At 39.6% G+C, this 14,826-nt stretch overlaps 2 protein-coding genes across 2 annotated transcripts; both read left to right on the top strand.

Annotated features, from left to right (window-relative positions):
- Positions 1-2,222: 2,222 nt before the first annotated feature.
- LOC109157442 lies at positions 2,223-12,600 on the top strand. The gene is made up of 3 exons (XM_019305350.1): positions 2,223-3,232; positions 12,249-12,387; positions 12,490-12,600. The coding sequence occupies exons 1-3, from the start codon at positions 2,223-2,225 to the stop codon at positions 12,598-12,600; spliced, it is 1,260 nt and encodes a 419-aa protein (XP_019160895.1).
- A 268-nt stretch (positions 12,601-12,868) lies between these two features.
- On the top strand, positions 12,869-14,152 carry LOC109157441 (zinc finger MYM-type protein 1-like). The gene has a single exon (XM_019305348.1). It carries the CDS (start codon positions 12,869-12,871, stop codon positions 14,150-14,152), a length of 1,284 nt encoding a protein of 427 aa, XP_019160893.1.
- Positions 14,153-14,826: the final 674 nt, after the last annotated feature.

The following is a 14,826-nucleotide window of genomic DNA, read 5'->3' as shown; positions in this document are numbered from 1 at the left end:
TGTTTAAAGTGGTAGATTGAAGTTCAATGATTAAAGATCAAACTATTATTATAAATTGTAATTAAAGAGAGATAGAAAAAAAATCCTCAATTTTTTTATTTATTTAATCCCTTGAGCGTTTTAAATTCCAAACCGTTACAACTACTCAACCTTCAAAACCTACTAATTGAAATTAAATTATTTTATTGATACAAGTTGTCCTTAGCATCAAGTCATGAATCCACACCAAACATTATTTATTTTTCAAACCACAATGATTAATGAACAATAAAGACTACAAATATACGTAGACCATGTCAATACAAGATTGCGTGGTGCAAATTAATTGCACATCGGAATATTAAATTGTGAGAAAAGGTATCCAAAGGAAACACTTGAATGATGATGTTCTAACCAAATAATATGCATTTATGTCCTCATAATAATAACAACAATGATACATGATTTGCATGCATGTTTCACCAATGTTGTATTCTCTAAGATTAATGAAATGCTAAGGATTTATAAGTTTCACATTAATCTGCCGAGCATCTTGTGCTCAGTTCGTACCTCTATGACTCTTTTTGATGGAAGGTCACAGAATTGAATCCCGATGTTGGAATATTGATTCCTTAGGTTGCAACAGAGAAACTATAGAACAAGAGTCAATAGTACTAAAAAAAAAAGTATTTTGGTCAGTCACTTTTTTCGGATGACATTCGTGTCCGCAGGTGCCGGCATACACGAGTCGAGCCTTTCCAAACCATTATGGGACTTGATTTGCAAATTCCCTTATTTTACTAATGTGGGACAAATGTTACTTTAAACTAGGGTTGGGTGTTTCGATTTGGTTTAACCGAATCGAACCGGTTCGGTCTTAAACCGAATTACCGATCGATATTTAGTTTAGGGAAACCTTTCGGAACTGAACCGAAAATCGATCGTTTAATGTGTATATATATATATATATATATATATATATATATATATATATATATATATATATATATATATAATTTAATAGTAATAATAATATTGTAATAAGATTTCATAGTCTTCAGAGTTCAACCTAACCCTAATTCCCTAAAGAGTTAATTCCATCAGAAGTCCCTTGTCTTTGGTGGCAATTTCAAATTTAGTCTTAGACTATTTTTTTTTTCCATTTAACATCCTAGACTATTATTTTTTGGACACTTTTAGTTCTTCTCATGACTTTTCCTATTTTTCGTAAGGGCATTTTTGTCTCTTCATATTTTTCTTTCGTTATTTTTTCCGATTTCAATAGGTTTATTGGTTTAGGACTTTACTAAAAACCGATTGACAAATATGGTTACTAAAAATCAGAGGTTACCTAAAGTCCTAAATCAATTAAACCAGTTGAAACTGGAAAAATAACAAAAAGAAAAATATGTAAAGACAAAAATGCCCTTACTAAAAATAGGAAAAGTCACGAGAAGGACTAAAAGTGTCCAAAAAATAATAGTCTGGGAAGTTAAATGGCAAAAATGATAGTCTGGGACTAAAATTGGAATTGCCACAAAAAACAAAGGACCTCTGGTGGAATTTATTAGTGTAATTAAATTTTTAATATAGTTATATGACTTAGATTAGTTGAGCTATTCTTTAGCCTATTGTACAGGAACTTCTATAGCTAGTATTATTGTATCAGGTTTCAGTTATTGAGTGTGTTGGTCTTTGACCTTTGTTGTGAGTGATTGATGAGTCTATTGATGTTTCCTCTCTCGGCTTTAAAATGATATATACTGTATTCCCAGTTTCAAACGCTTTTGTTTATATCTATGTATATTATTATACTTAACGCGTGTTGATGGGTTACTAGCAATATTCGCTGATCGCGTGTTATCCCCATGTTATGTTTCCCTTGTTATACAGGTTATGAGTAGATGCCCGAGAGCGCTAGACTTGGAGCGTTAGATAGCTAGTCACCTTGTCTAGACGTTTGTTTTTTATGGCCTGTGAGCCTTTTGAGTGGCCTGTGTGGCTTGACTCTTATTGACTTGCTTTTATTGTTTAGTTTTCCCGCCTGTGCATCTTCAGTATTGTAAGATGTGGCATAATACTCCCGATTAGACTTGCTTCTGCTTTATGTTTAATAGATGATTAGTTTGCGTATCTCTTGCAATTAAGTTTTAAAAATATGATAAAATCGGGGGTGTTACACTTGGGTTCAGCAAGACGCCTCCATACTGTCTCTGCTCATCTCTTCCTTGTCTGAGAAAGTGATGTATTTGGCTGTGGGCAAGACAACTGCACGCGAGGTTTGGACGTCGATTGAGAAGGCACTCGGCTCCTCCACGAGAGTCCGGTGTCTCAATCTCCTCGGGCAGTTTCAAGCCCTCCGGCAAGGGGACAGCATGCCATCGGAGTACCTAGGACGTGCCCAGCTGTTGGTGGAGGATTTTGCTCTTACCGGCCGCCCCATGACGTTGGATGAATTAAATCTCTACGTTTTTCGGGGACTACGGTCGGAGTTCCGTGCCATGGCGGCCACTCTTGCCGTCTCAGGTAATCCAGTTTCCATCCCTCAGCTAGCCGACTACCTGCAGGCTCAAGCGTTCATTCACTCCGACGAGTTCCCGTCAGGGGCATCTACAGTGCCGAGTGGCTTTTCGTCGGCAATGTATGTGGGACGTGGCCGGCGACAGCATGGTGATGGTGGATCCGGGGCTGGGAGACAGCAGTGCGGTGGTCAGAGTCGTGGCAACCATCGTGGACGCGGTGGCCATGGCCGTGGCCGAGGAGGAGCGCCGAGGTGCCAGATTAGGCGATCGCAAGGGCATACTGCCGTTTACTACTACCGTCGGTATTCGGACGCACCGTCGACACAGGTTAACGTTGCGGTCACTAGTGATGGGAGCTCCACGCTGGACGTCAGCTCGTGGTTCCCGGAAACCGAGGCCTCGTTGCACGCCACACCGGATGCCGGGGCGATGACGCAAATCGAGGATTACAGCGATGGTGATGTTCTCCGCGTGGGTAATGGCACAGGTTTGGGAATTTCTGGTATAGGTCATGCGTTACTTCCGTCTGTTTCAAAATCCCCGCGTTTATCTAATGTTTTGCATGTCCCTGAATTGTCAGTATCATTATTAACTGTAAACCGTTTTGCTAAAGATAATAACTGTTATTTTGAGTTTCACCCGTCATTCTTTGTTGTGAAGGATTGCAAAACCAAGGATGTGCTCCTTAAAGGGCCTAGTTCAGGGGGTCTCTATACACTATCTGTACCGAGGTCACACTTTGCGTTTGTCACCGCCCGTGCGTCCCCCGTCGTTTGGCATCAACAGTTGGGTCACCCACACGGTTGGGCTCTACAGCGTGTCTTACAAGGTTGCCCGGTCGAGTCAAATAAATCAGGCGTTCTCAGTTTGTGTTCTTCCTGTCAGCTTGGGAAATCATCTCGGTTTCCTTTAGATAGGGTAGCATATTCTAGCAATAACGCGTTAGATCTCGTGTATACTAATATTTGGGGACCCGCCCCCGTTGTTTCTACGGAAGGTTTTAGATATTGTACTCTTTGTAGATGATAATACCCGTTTTTGTTGGTATTATCCCCTCCGGTTAAAAACTGACATCTATAAAGTGTTCGATAGTTTTCGGGCTATGGTAGAACGTACATTTTCATGTTCTATCAAGTCCATACAGTCTGATTTGGGGGGGGGGGGGGGGGGGGGGGGGGGGGGAATACCGTCGGTTGCATACAGTTTTCACTTCACTTGGGATAGTGCATAGGCAATCTTGCACCTACACGCACGAGCAAAATGGTCGGGTAGAGCGCCCAACTCTTCCCTAAATATTCGACAAACCGACACTCACCACTCACCAGTTCACGCAGTCCGGCTTTGTCCTCCGCCACGCCTCCGCCATTCCAGTCGCCTGAGTGCCTGACCACCACTGAAGGCCACCGGCGACCAAATAGGTAATGTTTGCCTTACTCTTTTCTACTTTATATTTTATAGTTTTATACTTTACACATTTTCTCAATTTCTTGTTTCAATTTTAGTAGTCCTAAGTCTTGACTTACTGAATTAGGGCTTTTATTTATTTATTTAGGCTTAGTGTTCTAGAATTTCAGTTTATCTTCCTTGGACAGTAACTTTGATTTTGGTATTGTTGTATTTATTTCTTGAGGCTGTTTATAGAAGTTAGAACATCTATATGTTCTATACTTGTATTCATTCCAATTCTGGAATTTAATTACAGTCACTGGAATTAAATTCCAGTGAACTGGAATTAAAGTTTAAACCTTTCCACCTTCATTTTCCAATTCAAATGGGTTCGTTTATTTTGAGAATCAATTTTTCATTCACCCTTTGTCTGTTTTGAGTGTACAATATATTAATCTCTTCATCTCATTAGGAAACATTCAAATCCATTTGATCTGACCTAAATCTGAAGTAGACCTACATATATTTGTACCACAAAATAGCCACTTTCTATACCATTTTATGCTATTTTTCCGACATTAAGTACATCATACTGGTGACTAATTAGCTAGGTCGGGGGTGTTATTACAACTCTATATTAATTAAGAATAAAAATTATATTTATCATATGCAATCAATTTTCAGTTATCTGTTAATTTTCAAATACTCTTATACAGGAAAATATATATATATATATATATATATATATATATATATATATATATATAGAACTTGATATAAAGGATTTAATGAAAGTTGCATATATTAGGCCAATCACAGGGAGACTATGTTTAGAGCTATGAAGCTAATAAGGAGTGCAGTAATGCACAATTAGCGATGTTTTTAATGTTTTAATGTACTGAATTGTTGAACCCTAAGCCCGAGGGTATTTTTGTCGCTTTGGAAAGCTGAATATATTCTCTAGTCTACACTTGATGTTTTACTGATTTTTATATATACAAAATATTCCTCCATCTACTCTTACCAGAGGCAAAAGTGGTGGAATTACAATTCCGGTCTCCGATGCTCAATTGTGACTTTTAGGCCATTTTCTTGGGTTCACAAAGCTTGTTCACCACCTCCTCAATCATTTAACCGCTGTGTGGTTTATATTATTAAATAATGTATATTTAGTATATATATATATATATATATATATATATATATATATATATATATATTATATTTAAAGAAAATATATTATTTAAGTACTAAAAATATAATATTTTGTATAATGTATATTCAATATACGAATAATGTACTTTTAATATATTAAAAATATATTTTTTGTTATAGTTTACATAGCACTGTATGGACCATGGTCCACACAATAATTTATCCACCCGGAGCGTTATGCTGTGGAACCGTTCCTATCTTGCAAGGTGGACACGATTCCAAACGACGCCGTTTTCATGTGGTTGAATAACGGTGCCGTTAGTGGCACCGTTATCCTCCATAATTTCAATGCTGTAGACTCATAATTTCTATATTGTAGATTCATAAAATCTATACTGTATATTCATAATTTCTAAACTGTTGATTCATAATTTCTATACCGTAGATTCATAATTTAAATACAGTAGATTCATAATTTCGATACAGTAGATTCATAATTTCTATATTGCAGATTCATAATATCTGTACTGTAGATTCATAATTTATAAACTGTATAGTTATCAAATTATGAACATATAGTTCTGTGATTTGTGAATACAGAGTTCAACAATTGAGAATATGAACATCGAAAATTATGAACATATAGCTCTATAATTATGAACATATATTTATAAAATTATGAACAAATAGCTCCATCACATGTTCACAAACCTAATACTGTACATTCATAATTTCTATACTGTAGATTCATAATTTAAATACAGTAGATTCATAATTTCTAAACTGTAGATTCATAATTTAAATACAGTAGATTCATAATTTCTATACAGTAGATTCATAATTTCTATACTGCAGATTCATAATATCTGTACTGTAGATTCATAATTTCTAAACTGTATACTTATAAAATTATTAACATATCCTCCTGTAACGACCGCATAACGCCGTGAATGGCTCTTTAAAATATTTTCTTTTTAAAATTAGAACAGCTTGTGTTTTTTCGAAAATGACGTCGTTTTGGGAACGTGTCCACCATGCATGGTGGATTCCACAACATAATTTGCCCTGTTACATGTAGTATCTGTTCAAATATACTTTCTCAACCTACTGAAATTCAATGAGTTAATATTACTTCCACTAAGACTCAAACTCATGACCTCCCATTTGGGAGGTATTTGGCACTATTTTCCAATTTAATATTTAACTAGTAATTTATTCATATTTTATTCTTAATTTTGATTATAATTTCATATTCACTATTCTGTTATGAAATTTATCTAGTTTTTGTGAAATTCAAAAATTTCAGAGTAAATTGCTATCTCCGAATGGATTTCCTTTTATTTATTTATTTATTTATTTATTTATTTTATTTTTTTTATTTTATTTTTTTTAAATTTATTTTTAATTGATTCCACCAAATCTCTACTTAACTACGGATGTCAATTGGGTCAACCCATTCGATTTAGGGTAAGTCCTATTGAACTACCAGACTTATCGATTCGAGCTTATCGATATTTTGGTCGGGTACAAAATTATTGATTTAACACTAAAACATCAGGTTGTCTGGTAAGGTTGTCAATCGGGCCAGCATGTTTGATTTTGGACTAGTCTTATCGGGTTGTCGAGCTTATCAGTTCAGGCTAATCGATTTTTTTTTTTTTTTGTCAATTTAAATTTTTTTACCCTAACCCTAAAACTTTGGGTTGTTGGACTTTTCAAGTGTGCTCAACTAAAACTTTTGACATTTTTAAATTAACATTCTAAACTTTCAATTTTAATAAACTAGCGCATTTATACTAATAAATATAAATTTATACATCATTCAATCAATCTAAACCTCCAGATTTTGCCAAGCACCATGTGCTCAGATAGCACCTCTATGGCTCCCCTTGAGGGAAGGTCACAAAATCGAAACCTTATGGTGGAATATTGACTCTTTGGGCAGCAATAATTAGAGAAAGTATAAAATAAATACTACATTGTACTAGAGTCAATAATATTCAAAAAAAAAAAAAAAACCTTCCAGATTTCAAATTTCAACTAAAAATAATTAATATATATATATATATATATATATATATATATATATATATATATATATATATATGTATATATGTATATATATATATATGATAGTACTAATTCTCCCGGATGTCGGTTGTATGTACTAAATACATAAAATATATGTATGAACAAGAGGAAGAACACAAGAAAATAGCTCAAATTCCCTTTTTATTCATCTGCTGTTCTGCGTAAAATATAGAGAGAGGGAAGAGAGAAAGAGCTTAGAGAGAGAGGGCCGAGAGATAGCCTAGAATTGGCCTCTCCCTTTCCTTAGAGGGCTAGAAGCCCTTTTATAGGGCCACCGAGGTGGCGGGTTTGACCCATCTCGGGTTTGACCCGTCACCTTTGACCCCATCCCGTAGGTCAAGACCCGAACCGCTCGACCCGACCCGACTATACACGGACCCGGGGTATATAACTTACCATAAAGCCCCCACAGCCCGTGCTCTGACGACGAGTTAGCGAGGAAGGGTTCGGGCTGGAAAAACGGGTTACACGGTCCGTGACATATGCCGGTTGCCTCGTTAAAAAACCTTAGGCTAATCAAAAAACCCAGTGGGAAAAACTTTAGCCAAGGGAAAAAGAGTACAACGCTAAACACAGTCTAGTGGACCGAAAGGGAGCGCCCGACCCAGTGGTCGGACTTGCAACGCAACTTGCGACAGGTCGAGCCCAACCGGGTCATTGACCGGATTGCCGGGCACGACTGGGATCTAGAGATCCATCTAACCAACTATGGGGTCGGACTTACTTACGACCGAGAGATTGAACTTACTCGGGCGCAAACGCTGCTCGGGCGCAACTAAAAAGCGATCGGGCGAAAAGAACGTGCTTCGACCGTTCTGACCGACGAACGCGCTACTCGGGCCAGCGCAGCCCCCACTCCCGCAGGTGCAAGAATCGTCAGCACAAGGGAGTGGATACGACGGGTTGACGATCGGGGAAAGACATCGCTAAAAAAGCGGTAAAACACCGCACAAAGAAGGTAAACATATCGCTAAAAGCGACATCGCTAAGAAGCGGGATAAATTGCGCGGCATCGCCTAGAAGCGGAAACAACATCGCTAAAACGCGGCATCGCTAAGAGGCGGTATCAACCGGTATAACCGGACTCATAGCCCCGGTGGTGGCAATGCCGACCTAACCGGTCACAGAGTGCCAGTGGTAGCGAGGCCAACCTAACTGGTCTTTAGAAACACCGGAGGCGGCAACGCCAACCTACTCGGTCTAACAGGGCGCGTGGCTCACTTTCCCTTCTCGTCGGAGGTGGCAATGCCGACCTGCTCGAGGTGGAAAAGCGCGTTGGACGACCGGGCTAATAGCCTCCAGGCAACCCCCACGCCAGCATCGCCTTACCTGGGCAGACGGGTTGAACCGGCCGCTCTAGGCCGACCGGGCGCATGGCCTCAGGCGACCCACATACCAGTAAGCCGACCGGGCGTATGGCCTCAGGCGACCCACATATCAGTATGTTACCTGAGCAGACGATTTGAACTGGCCGCTCTAAGCCGACCGGGCACATGGCCTCAGGCGACCCACATACCAGTAAGCCGACCGGGCATACGGCCTCAGGCGACCCACATACCAGTATGTTATCCGAGCAGACGATTTGACCCGGCCGCTCCGCAAACGACCGCCGCCCACCCTGTCCAGCCCCCCACTGTCGGATGCACTTAAATATAAGGGCGTGTGGCAGTGGAATTAACGGCCGGGCGAACTCAGGGCGTGGTCTCGCTGTTGGGCTATTGCCCTCGCCGGCTTTAACCGGAAAAAGGTGCCGGCTTTAACCGGAAAATAGTTTAACGACATTGCGGTCGCTGCTGGAGCCTTGTCCGATTGGTCCGGAGACCCAAAATTGCCTACGTGGTAGGACTTGGTGCCGGGATTTTTCCGGGCTTAACAATGCCGATGGTGGCTAGGCCAACCTGACCGGGCTCTAAGTGCCGGTGGTGGGAATACCAACCTAACCGGGCTTGGGGTGCCGGTGGTGGAAATTCCAACCTAACCGGACTTATTACAAATAAATTCTAACTATTACAAATTTTTCTAGGTACAAGCCCATAACTTAATACAATTTGTAGCTGGGCCTATACCACTTACAAGCTAAATATGCTACGGCCCACTTTAATTTATGTGCCTGAACTTTACAAACTCAGCAAATTACAAATTAAAATCAAAATTAAAATCAGCCTTGAGACTTTTCTCACGCCACCGCCGCGCAGCGCCAATAGGATTACATGCATACTCCACCATCTGGGATGTCACACTCCACCGCCTCTCATCCCAATCAAACAACATGCAGCTCATTGACTTCTATATTTTGAGCTAAGGAGACGCTTCACGGCTACGAGGGTGGTGGAGCGGCAACGGCGAGTGGCGGTGATGCATGGTGAAAACGCCGGCAACGGAAACCACCACTTACGAACGAAGCTTTAGCATTGATGTCTCCTCTTCTCCGTTTTCTTCTCCTCCGTACAGCAACACCACCCACACCCACCAAATACAAGCCATTGAAGCTTGAAAGTACATGCAAGGGATGAATGGCTAGCTTCTCCCGATCTCTGCCTGCTCGACCACCGTAGCGTCCATCTTCTCCGACTCGATGAGGTTTTCTGCTAGCTTTTGTACATCATAGTACAGACATGGGTTCATACTTTAAAGGCTTAAACTATTTTCCTGAAAATGATGAAACTCGATTGATGAGAGTCGCCGGCCATCTGAAAAGAGAGTGGTCGCCGGAAAGGTGAAAACCGCATGCTAAACCAAGGGGAGATTCCTTTTCTCGGCTGCTGGACGTTGCCGAGGGAGAGAGAAAAGGTCGTCGTCGACCGTGGTAGAAAGGGGGAGGCCGAGACGGAGGCGGTTGCTCGCCATTTTCTCTGAAACCAAAAATAACGACAGGATATGTATATACACCCCCTTTTTTTTTTTATTAAAAAAAAAAAAAATAGAACTCCACTCTGGGCGTTCCTTGAATCACCGGGGTGATGGTGATGTTTTGGAGTTCAAAACGGAACTTTACATCTGCAGTGACTACGCTGATGATTGCATGCATAACCTGTACAAGAAAACAACAAGAATGATCTGCCAGCAAATTTGTAAAGGAGAACAGAAAGACTAATCTGGAGTAGATTCCTCAATCTGCATGTGGACGAAGCTTGACGGAATCAACGAAGCATAGTCGTAGCTGTCTCGCCGGAAGAGGTGGAGGAGATCCGGTGGTTGCATGCGGGTGACACCAGCGGTTCTTCTATGGAGGCAGCTTAGCAAAAAAAAGATGATGAAACAAGCTGGCGCTCGCTGGCAGACTTGATGAAAGTTGGATCTGCAAACATCTAAATCAGAACACATGGTAAAGAACGGAGAAGGTAGACAACGAAACTGAGTGGTGGAGTGGTCGGGGCGCCCGTTTGGTAATTTGAGTGCCTGGGTTTAAACCACCTCCATTTCCAGAATTTGGTGATTGCTTGCAAATTCCAGATTTCCTCTCAATTTTCAGAATTTCTGTAGCTTTTGCTCTTTGCTTAGCTTGATGATAAGAACGTAGCCTTTTGCCACGGTCCCCACAGACGGCGCCATTTGATGGTACTAATTCTCCCGGATGTCGGTTGTATGTACTAAATACATAAAATATATGTATGAACAAGAGGAAGAACACAAGAAAATAGCTCAAATTCCCTTTTTATTCATCTGCTGTTCTGCGTAAAATATAGAGAGAGGGAAGAGAGAAAGAGCTTAGAGAGAGAGGGCCGAGAGATAGCCTAGAATTGGCCTCTCCCTTTCCTTAGAGGGCTAGAAGCCCTTTTATAGGGCCACCGAGGTGGCGGGTTTGACCCATCTCGGGTTTGACCCGTCACCTTTGACCCCATCCCGTAGGTCAAGACCCGAACCGCTCGACCCGACCCGACTATACACGGACCCGGGGTATATAACTTACCAATATATATATATATATATATATATATATATATATATATATGTGTGTGTGTGTGTGTGTGTGTGTGTGTGTGTGTGTGTGTGTGTATATATACACACACACACACACACATACTTGATGGAGAATAATGTAATGGGCTTGGCCCATGTAGATTAGAGAGTGTGAGCCCAAAGGGATGAGGAGGGGGGCTCACACGCATGGGCTCGTATGCAGGGGCGGAGCCACCTGATAATAAGAGGGGGCCTTGCCCCCCCCCACCCCACCCCCAGAGAAAAAAAATGTATGTTAGTATAAGGCAGCACATCTGCACATCATGGACAGTGGCGGCGTACCCCCCCTCCCCTCCCCCCCCCCTTTTTATTTTTTTGTTAGTTAGTACTTAGAACTAAGTATTATAATAGCTATAAGCAAGACAAGCAAGTGTCATTGTCACGTGGCCCACCAAACATTTTCCCACCTAAAAGAATTCTCCCTGAGTAAGCAAACCATCCAAATTCTCAAACCATCCGAATTCTAAATTTACAAATCAAAAATTCAACCACAGTACACAGATGCGGCACAGCGGCAGATATTCCAAACAACAAATTCTCTTCAATTTTTTACTTGCAAGTATATGGATAATTTTCTATTTCCTTTTTATTCTTTAAAATTTTGAATTTGTTTTATGAATTAATCTTTATTGAAAATGGATTCATCATCCTCACAAGTTACAACAACCGCGATAAACTCGGGGTAAATGGCAAAATAGTTAAATCCTCTCTTTCGTTTCTTCAGTTGACGACTCACGACGGCAACCACGGTGAACTCGGGCTACCGCTTACGAGTGTCGACATTCTCCACTTCTCATTTGGTTAGTGTATGTTATACTTTTAAAAGTTTAATAGGATTTGCTAGAATTTGAATACTAGTGCATAAATCATAATAAAATAGCTAAATGGGCATTTGATGAGTTTGAAATTAGGTCATTTTGTTACCAAAATCTTTAAATATCTATTACTTTAATATTTCTCTATTTATTATTTTTTTCATTTGGTTTTAGTTAATTTAATTGATTTGTCAAAAAAATTAACAGTGAGAACATGAGAAGATTAAGTTGAAATGAAAAAGACACCAAGAATTGATCTTTTCTTTAAAAGAAAAAATTCTGAAAATTCAACATCTCAAGTAAATCCATTTTCAAGTATTGAACCATTGAATTCTGAAAGTCGTCCTGAAAAAGCTCAAAGAGTTGAAATCAATGAGAAGTTTGATATTCAAGCATTAGAACGTGATCCGGGATTGCGACTACCAATATGGAAGTGTCCCATTGAGAAGCGTGATGAAGTTAGGAGAGCTTATATCAAGGTCGGCCCATATCAATGTTTGCTTTCAAAGTATCCAAAATCGGGAGAAAATCATCCTCGTAGTTTTCAAGCATCTTGGTTTAAGTTATTCCCTTCTTGTTAGAATATTCTCCTAGTAAAGATGCAGCATTTTGTCTACCATGTTATTTGTTTCAATGTTTCATACTCAAGATGGGCCTTCTGGATTGGATGCTTTTACTATCAATGGGTTTAGATCATAGAAGAAAGTTAGAGATGGGAAAAATTGCTCATTTTTAGCACATATTGGGAAAGATCTCACCCCCCCCCCCCCCCTCACCGAAATGCCGAGAAAGCTTGTGCGGATCTCATGAACCAACAATCACATTGCACAACATATTGAGAAATTCACTTCTCAAGAAATAGTAGAGAATAGACTTCGCTTGAGAACTTCAATTGAGGCAACGAGATGGCTTGCATTTCAAGGATGTTCTTTTAGAGGTCATGATGAGTCAATAACATCAATGAACCGTGGAAACTTTTTAGAGGTATTGAGTTTAATTGCCTCTTTTAATGATGAAGTAACAAAAGTTCTTAATAAGGCCCCACGAAATGCATCATATACATCACCAACAATACAAAAACAAATTTTGCAAGTGTTGGCAACTAAAGTAAAAAGTGATATCCGAGAAGAAATTGGTGATGCAAAATTTTGTATCATTGTTGATGAAGCTCGAGATGAATCAAAGAAGGAACAAATGTCAATTGTCTTGAGATTTGTTAATAAAGATGGCTTTATACAAGAACGTTTCTTTGGAGTTGTTCATGTTAAGGACACTATTGCATCAACATTGAAAGAATCTATCTTTTCTATCTTATCTCATCATAATCTTGATGTTCAGAATATTCGGGGACAAGGTTATGATGGTGCAAGTAACATGCGTGGAGAATGGAATGGATTGAAAGCTTTAATCTTGGATGAATGTCCTTATGCTTATTATGTTCATTGTTTTGCACATCGATTGCAATTGGCATTAGTAGCTTCATCAAAGGAAGTCATCCCTGTCCATCAATTTTTCACCAAGTTGAACTCTATTATTAATGTTGTTGGGGCATCATGTAAGCGCAATGACCAGTTGAAAGTTGCTCATGCCTCAAATATTGCTCATTTGCTTAGTATTGATGAGCTTGAAAGTGGGAGAGGTCTTAATCAAATTGGTTCTTTACAAAGGTCGGGTGATACTCATTGGAGTTCTCATTTGAAGTCTATTTCAAGTTTGATGAGAATGTATAGTGCAACATGTGAAGTTTTACTTAATATTGTTGAATATGGAACTACACATGCTCACCGTGGAGATGCCGATGCAGCTTATGAGGTACTCACTTCTTTTGAGTTTGTATTCATTATGCATCTCATGAGAAAAATTTTGGAGATTTCAAATATGCTTTGCCAAGCTTTACAACTTCAATCTCAAGAAATATTGAATGCAATGGATCTTGTGTCATCTACTAAATTGCTTATTCAAAATTTAAGAGATAGTGGATGGGATGAATTAGTTGCAAGTGTGAAGTCTTTTTGTGAAACTGTCAACATAACTGTGCCGGATTTTGATGCTCAATATATTGCAAGAAGGGGAAGGGCTAGGTATCAACAAGATGAATTAACAATTGGGCATCATTACAAATTTGATATTTTTAATGCCGTGATTGATTCTCAGTTGCAAGAGTTGAGCAATAGGTTTGATGATAAAGCAATGGAGTTAATTATTCTCAGTTCATCGTTAGATCCAAAAGAGATGCGTATATAATTCAGAATTGATGACATTTGCAAGTTGGTGGAGAAGTTTTACCCTCAAGACTTTGAAGATTATGAGATTTTACAACTAAGAACGCAACTTGAACATTTTGAACATGTGCAACAACTTCCTGATTTCATAACACTAGAAAGTATTTCTGATCTATGCCAATGGTTGGTGAAAACTAGAAAATCGAACATCTATCCTCTTGTGTTCAGAGTAGTAACTCTCATTCTCACACTTCCAGTATCTACAACTACTACAGAACGATCTTTTTCTGCCATGAATATAGTAAAGACTACACTCCATAACAAGATGGAAGATGACTTTCTTAATGATTGTTTGTTAGTATATATTGAAAAACAAATTGCAAAACAATTTAGTATAGATTCAATTATAGATGATTTTCGTGACATGCAAGAGAGACGTTCTAAATTTTAGTAGATTTGTAATATAATGATGTATTTTGGAATATGTGAAATGAATATTAATGTATTTTATTATTATCTCTCAAATTGTGATCGGCCCCCCGCACCAACAAATCCTGGCTCCGCCCCTGCTCGCATGCATGCCTATACGTACGCTTGGACCTCGTAAACATGCATGCACGCGTGTATGCGAGGTAGTTGCATGCGTACAAGGTAGCGGCTGTGCGTACGGATGACGGTTGCATGCATACAAGGTGG

Source organism: Ipomoea nil, unplaced genomic scaffold (genome assembly GCF_001879475.1).
Source record: "Ipomoea nil cultivar Tokyo-kokei standard unplaced genomic scaffold, Asagao_1.1 scaffold2781, whole genome shotgun sequence".
Lineage (NCBI taxonomy): Eukaryota > Viridiplantae > Streptophyta > Magnoliopsida > Solanales > Convolvulaceae > Ipomoea > Ipomoea nil.
This window is presented reverse-complemented; position numbering and strand designations above follow the sequence as displayed.

Excerpts from the sequence above, each read along its gene's own strand:
- LOC109157442 (XM_019305350.1), top strand. The coding sequence starts at position 2,223 with ATGTATTTGGCTGTGGGCAAGACAACTGCACGCGAGGTTTGGACGTCG. Across the intron at positions 3,233-12,248 it reads TATACACTATCTGTACCGAG|TCGTCCTGAAAAAGCTCAAA; the intron begins GTCACACTTTGC and ends GAATTCTGAAAG. Across the intron at positions 12,388-12,489 it reads TTAGGAGAGCTTATATCAAG|AATATTCTCCTAGTAAAGAT; the intron begins GTCGGCCCATAT and ends CCTTCTTGTTAG.
- LOC109157441 (XM_019305348.1), top strand. The coding sequence starts at position 12,869 with ATGAACCGTGGAAACTTTTTAGAGGTATTGAGTTTAATTGCCTCTTTT.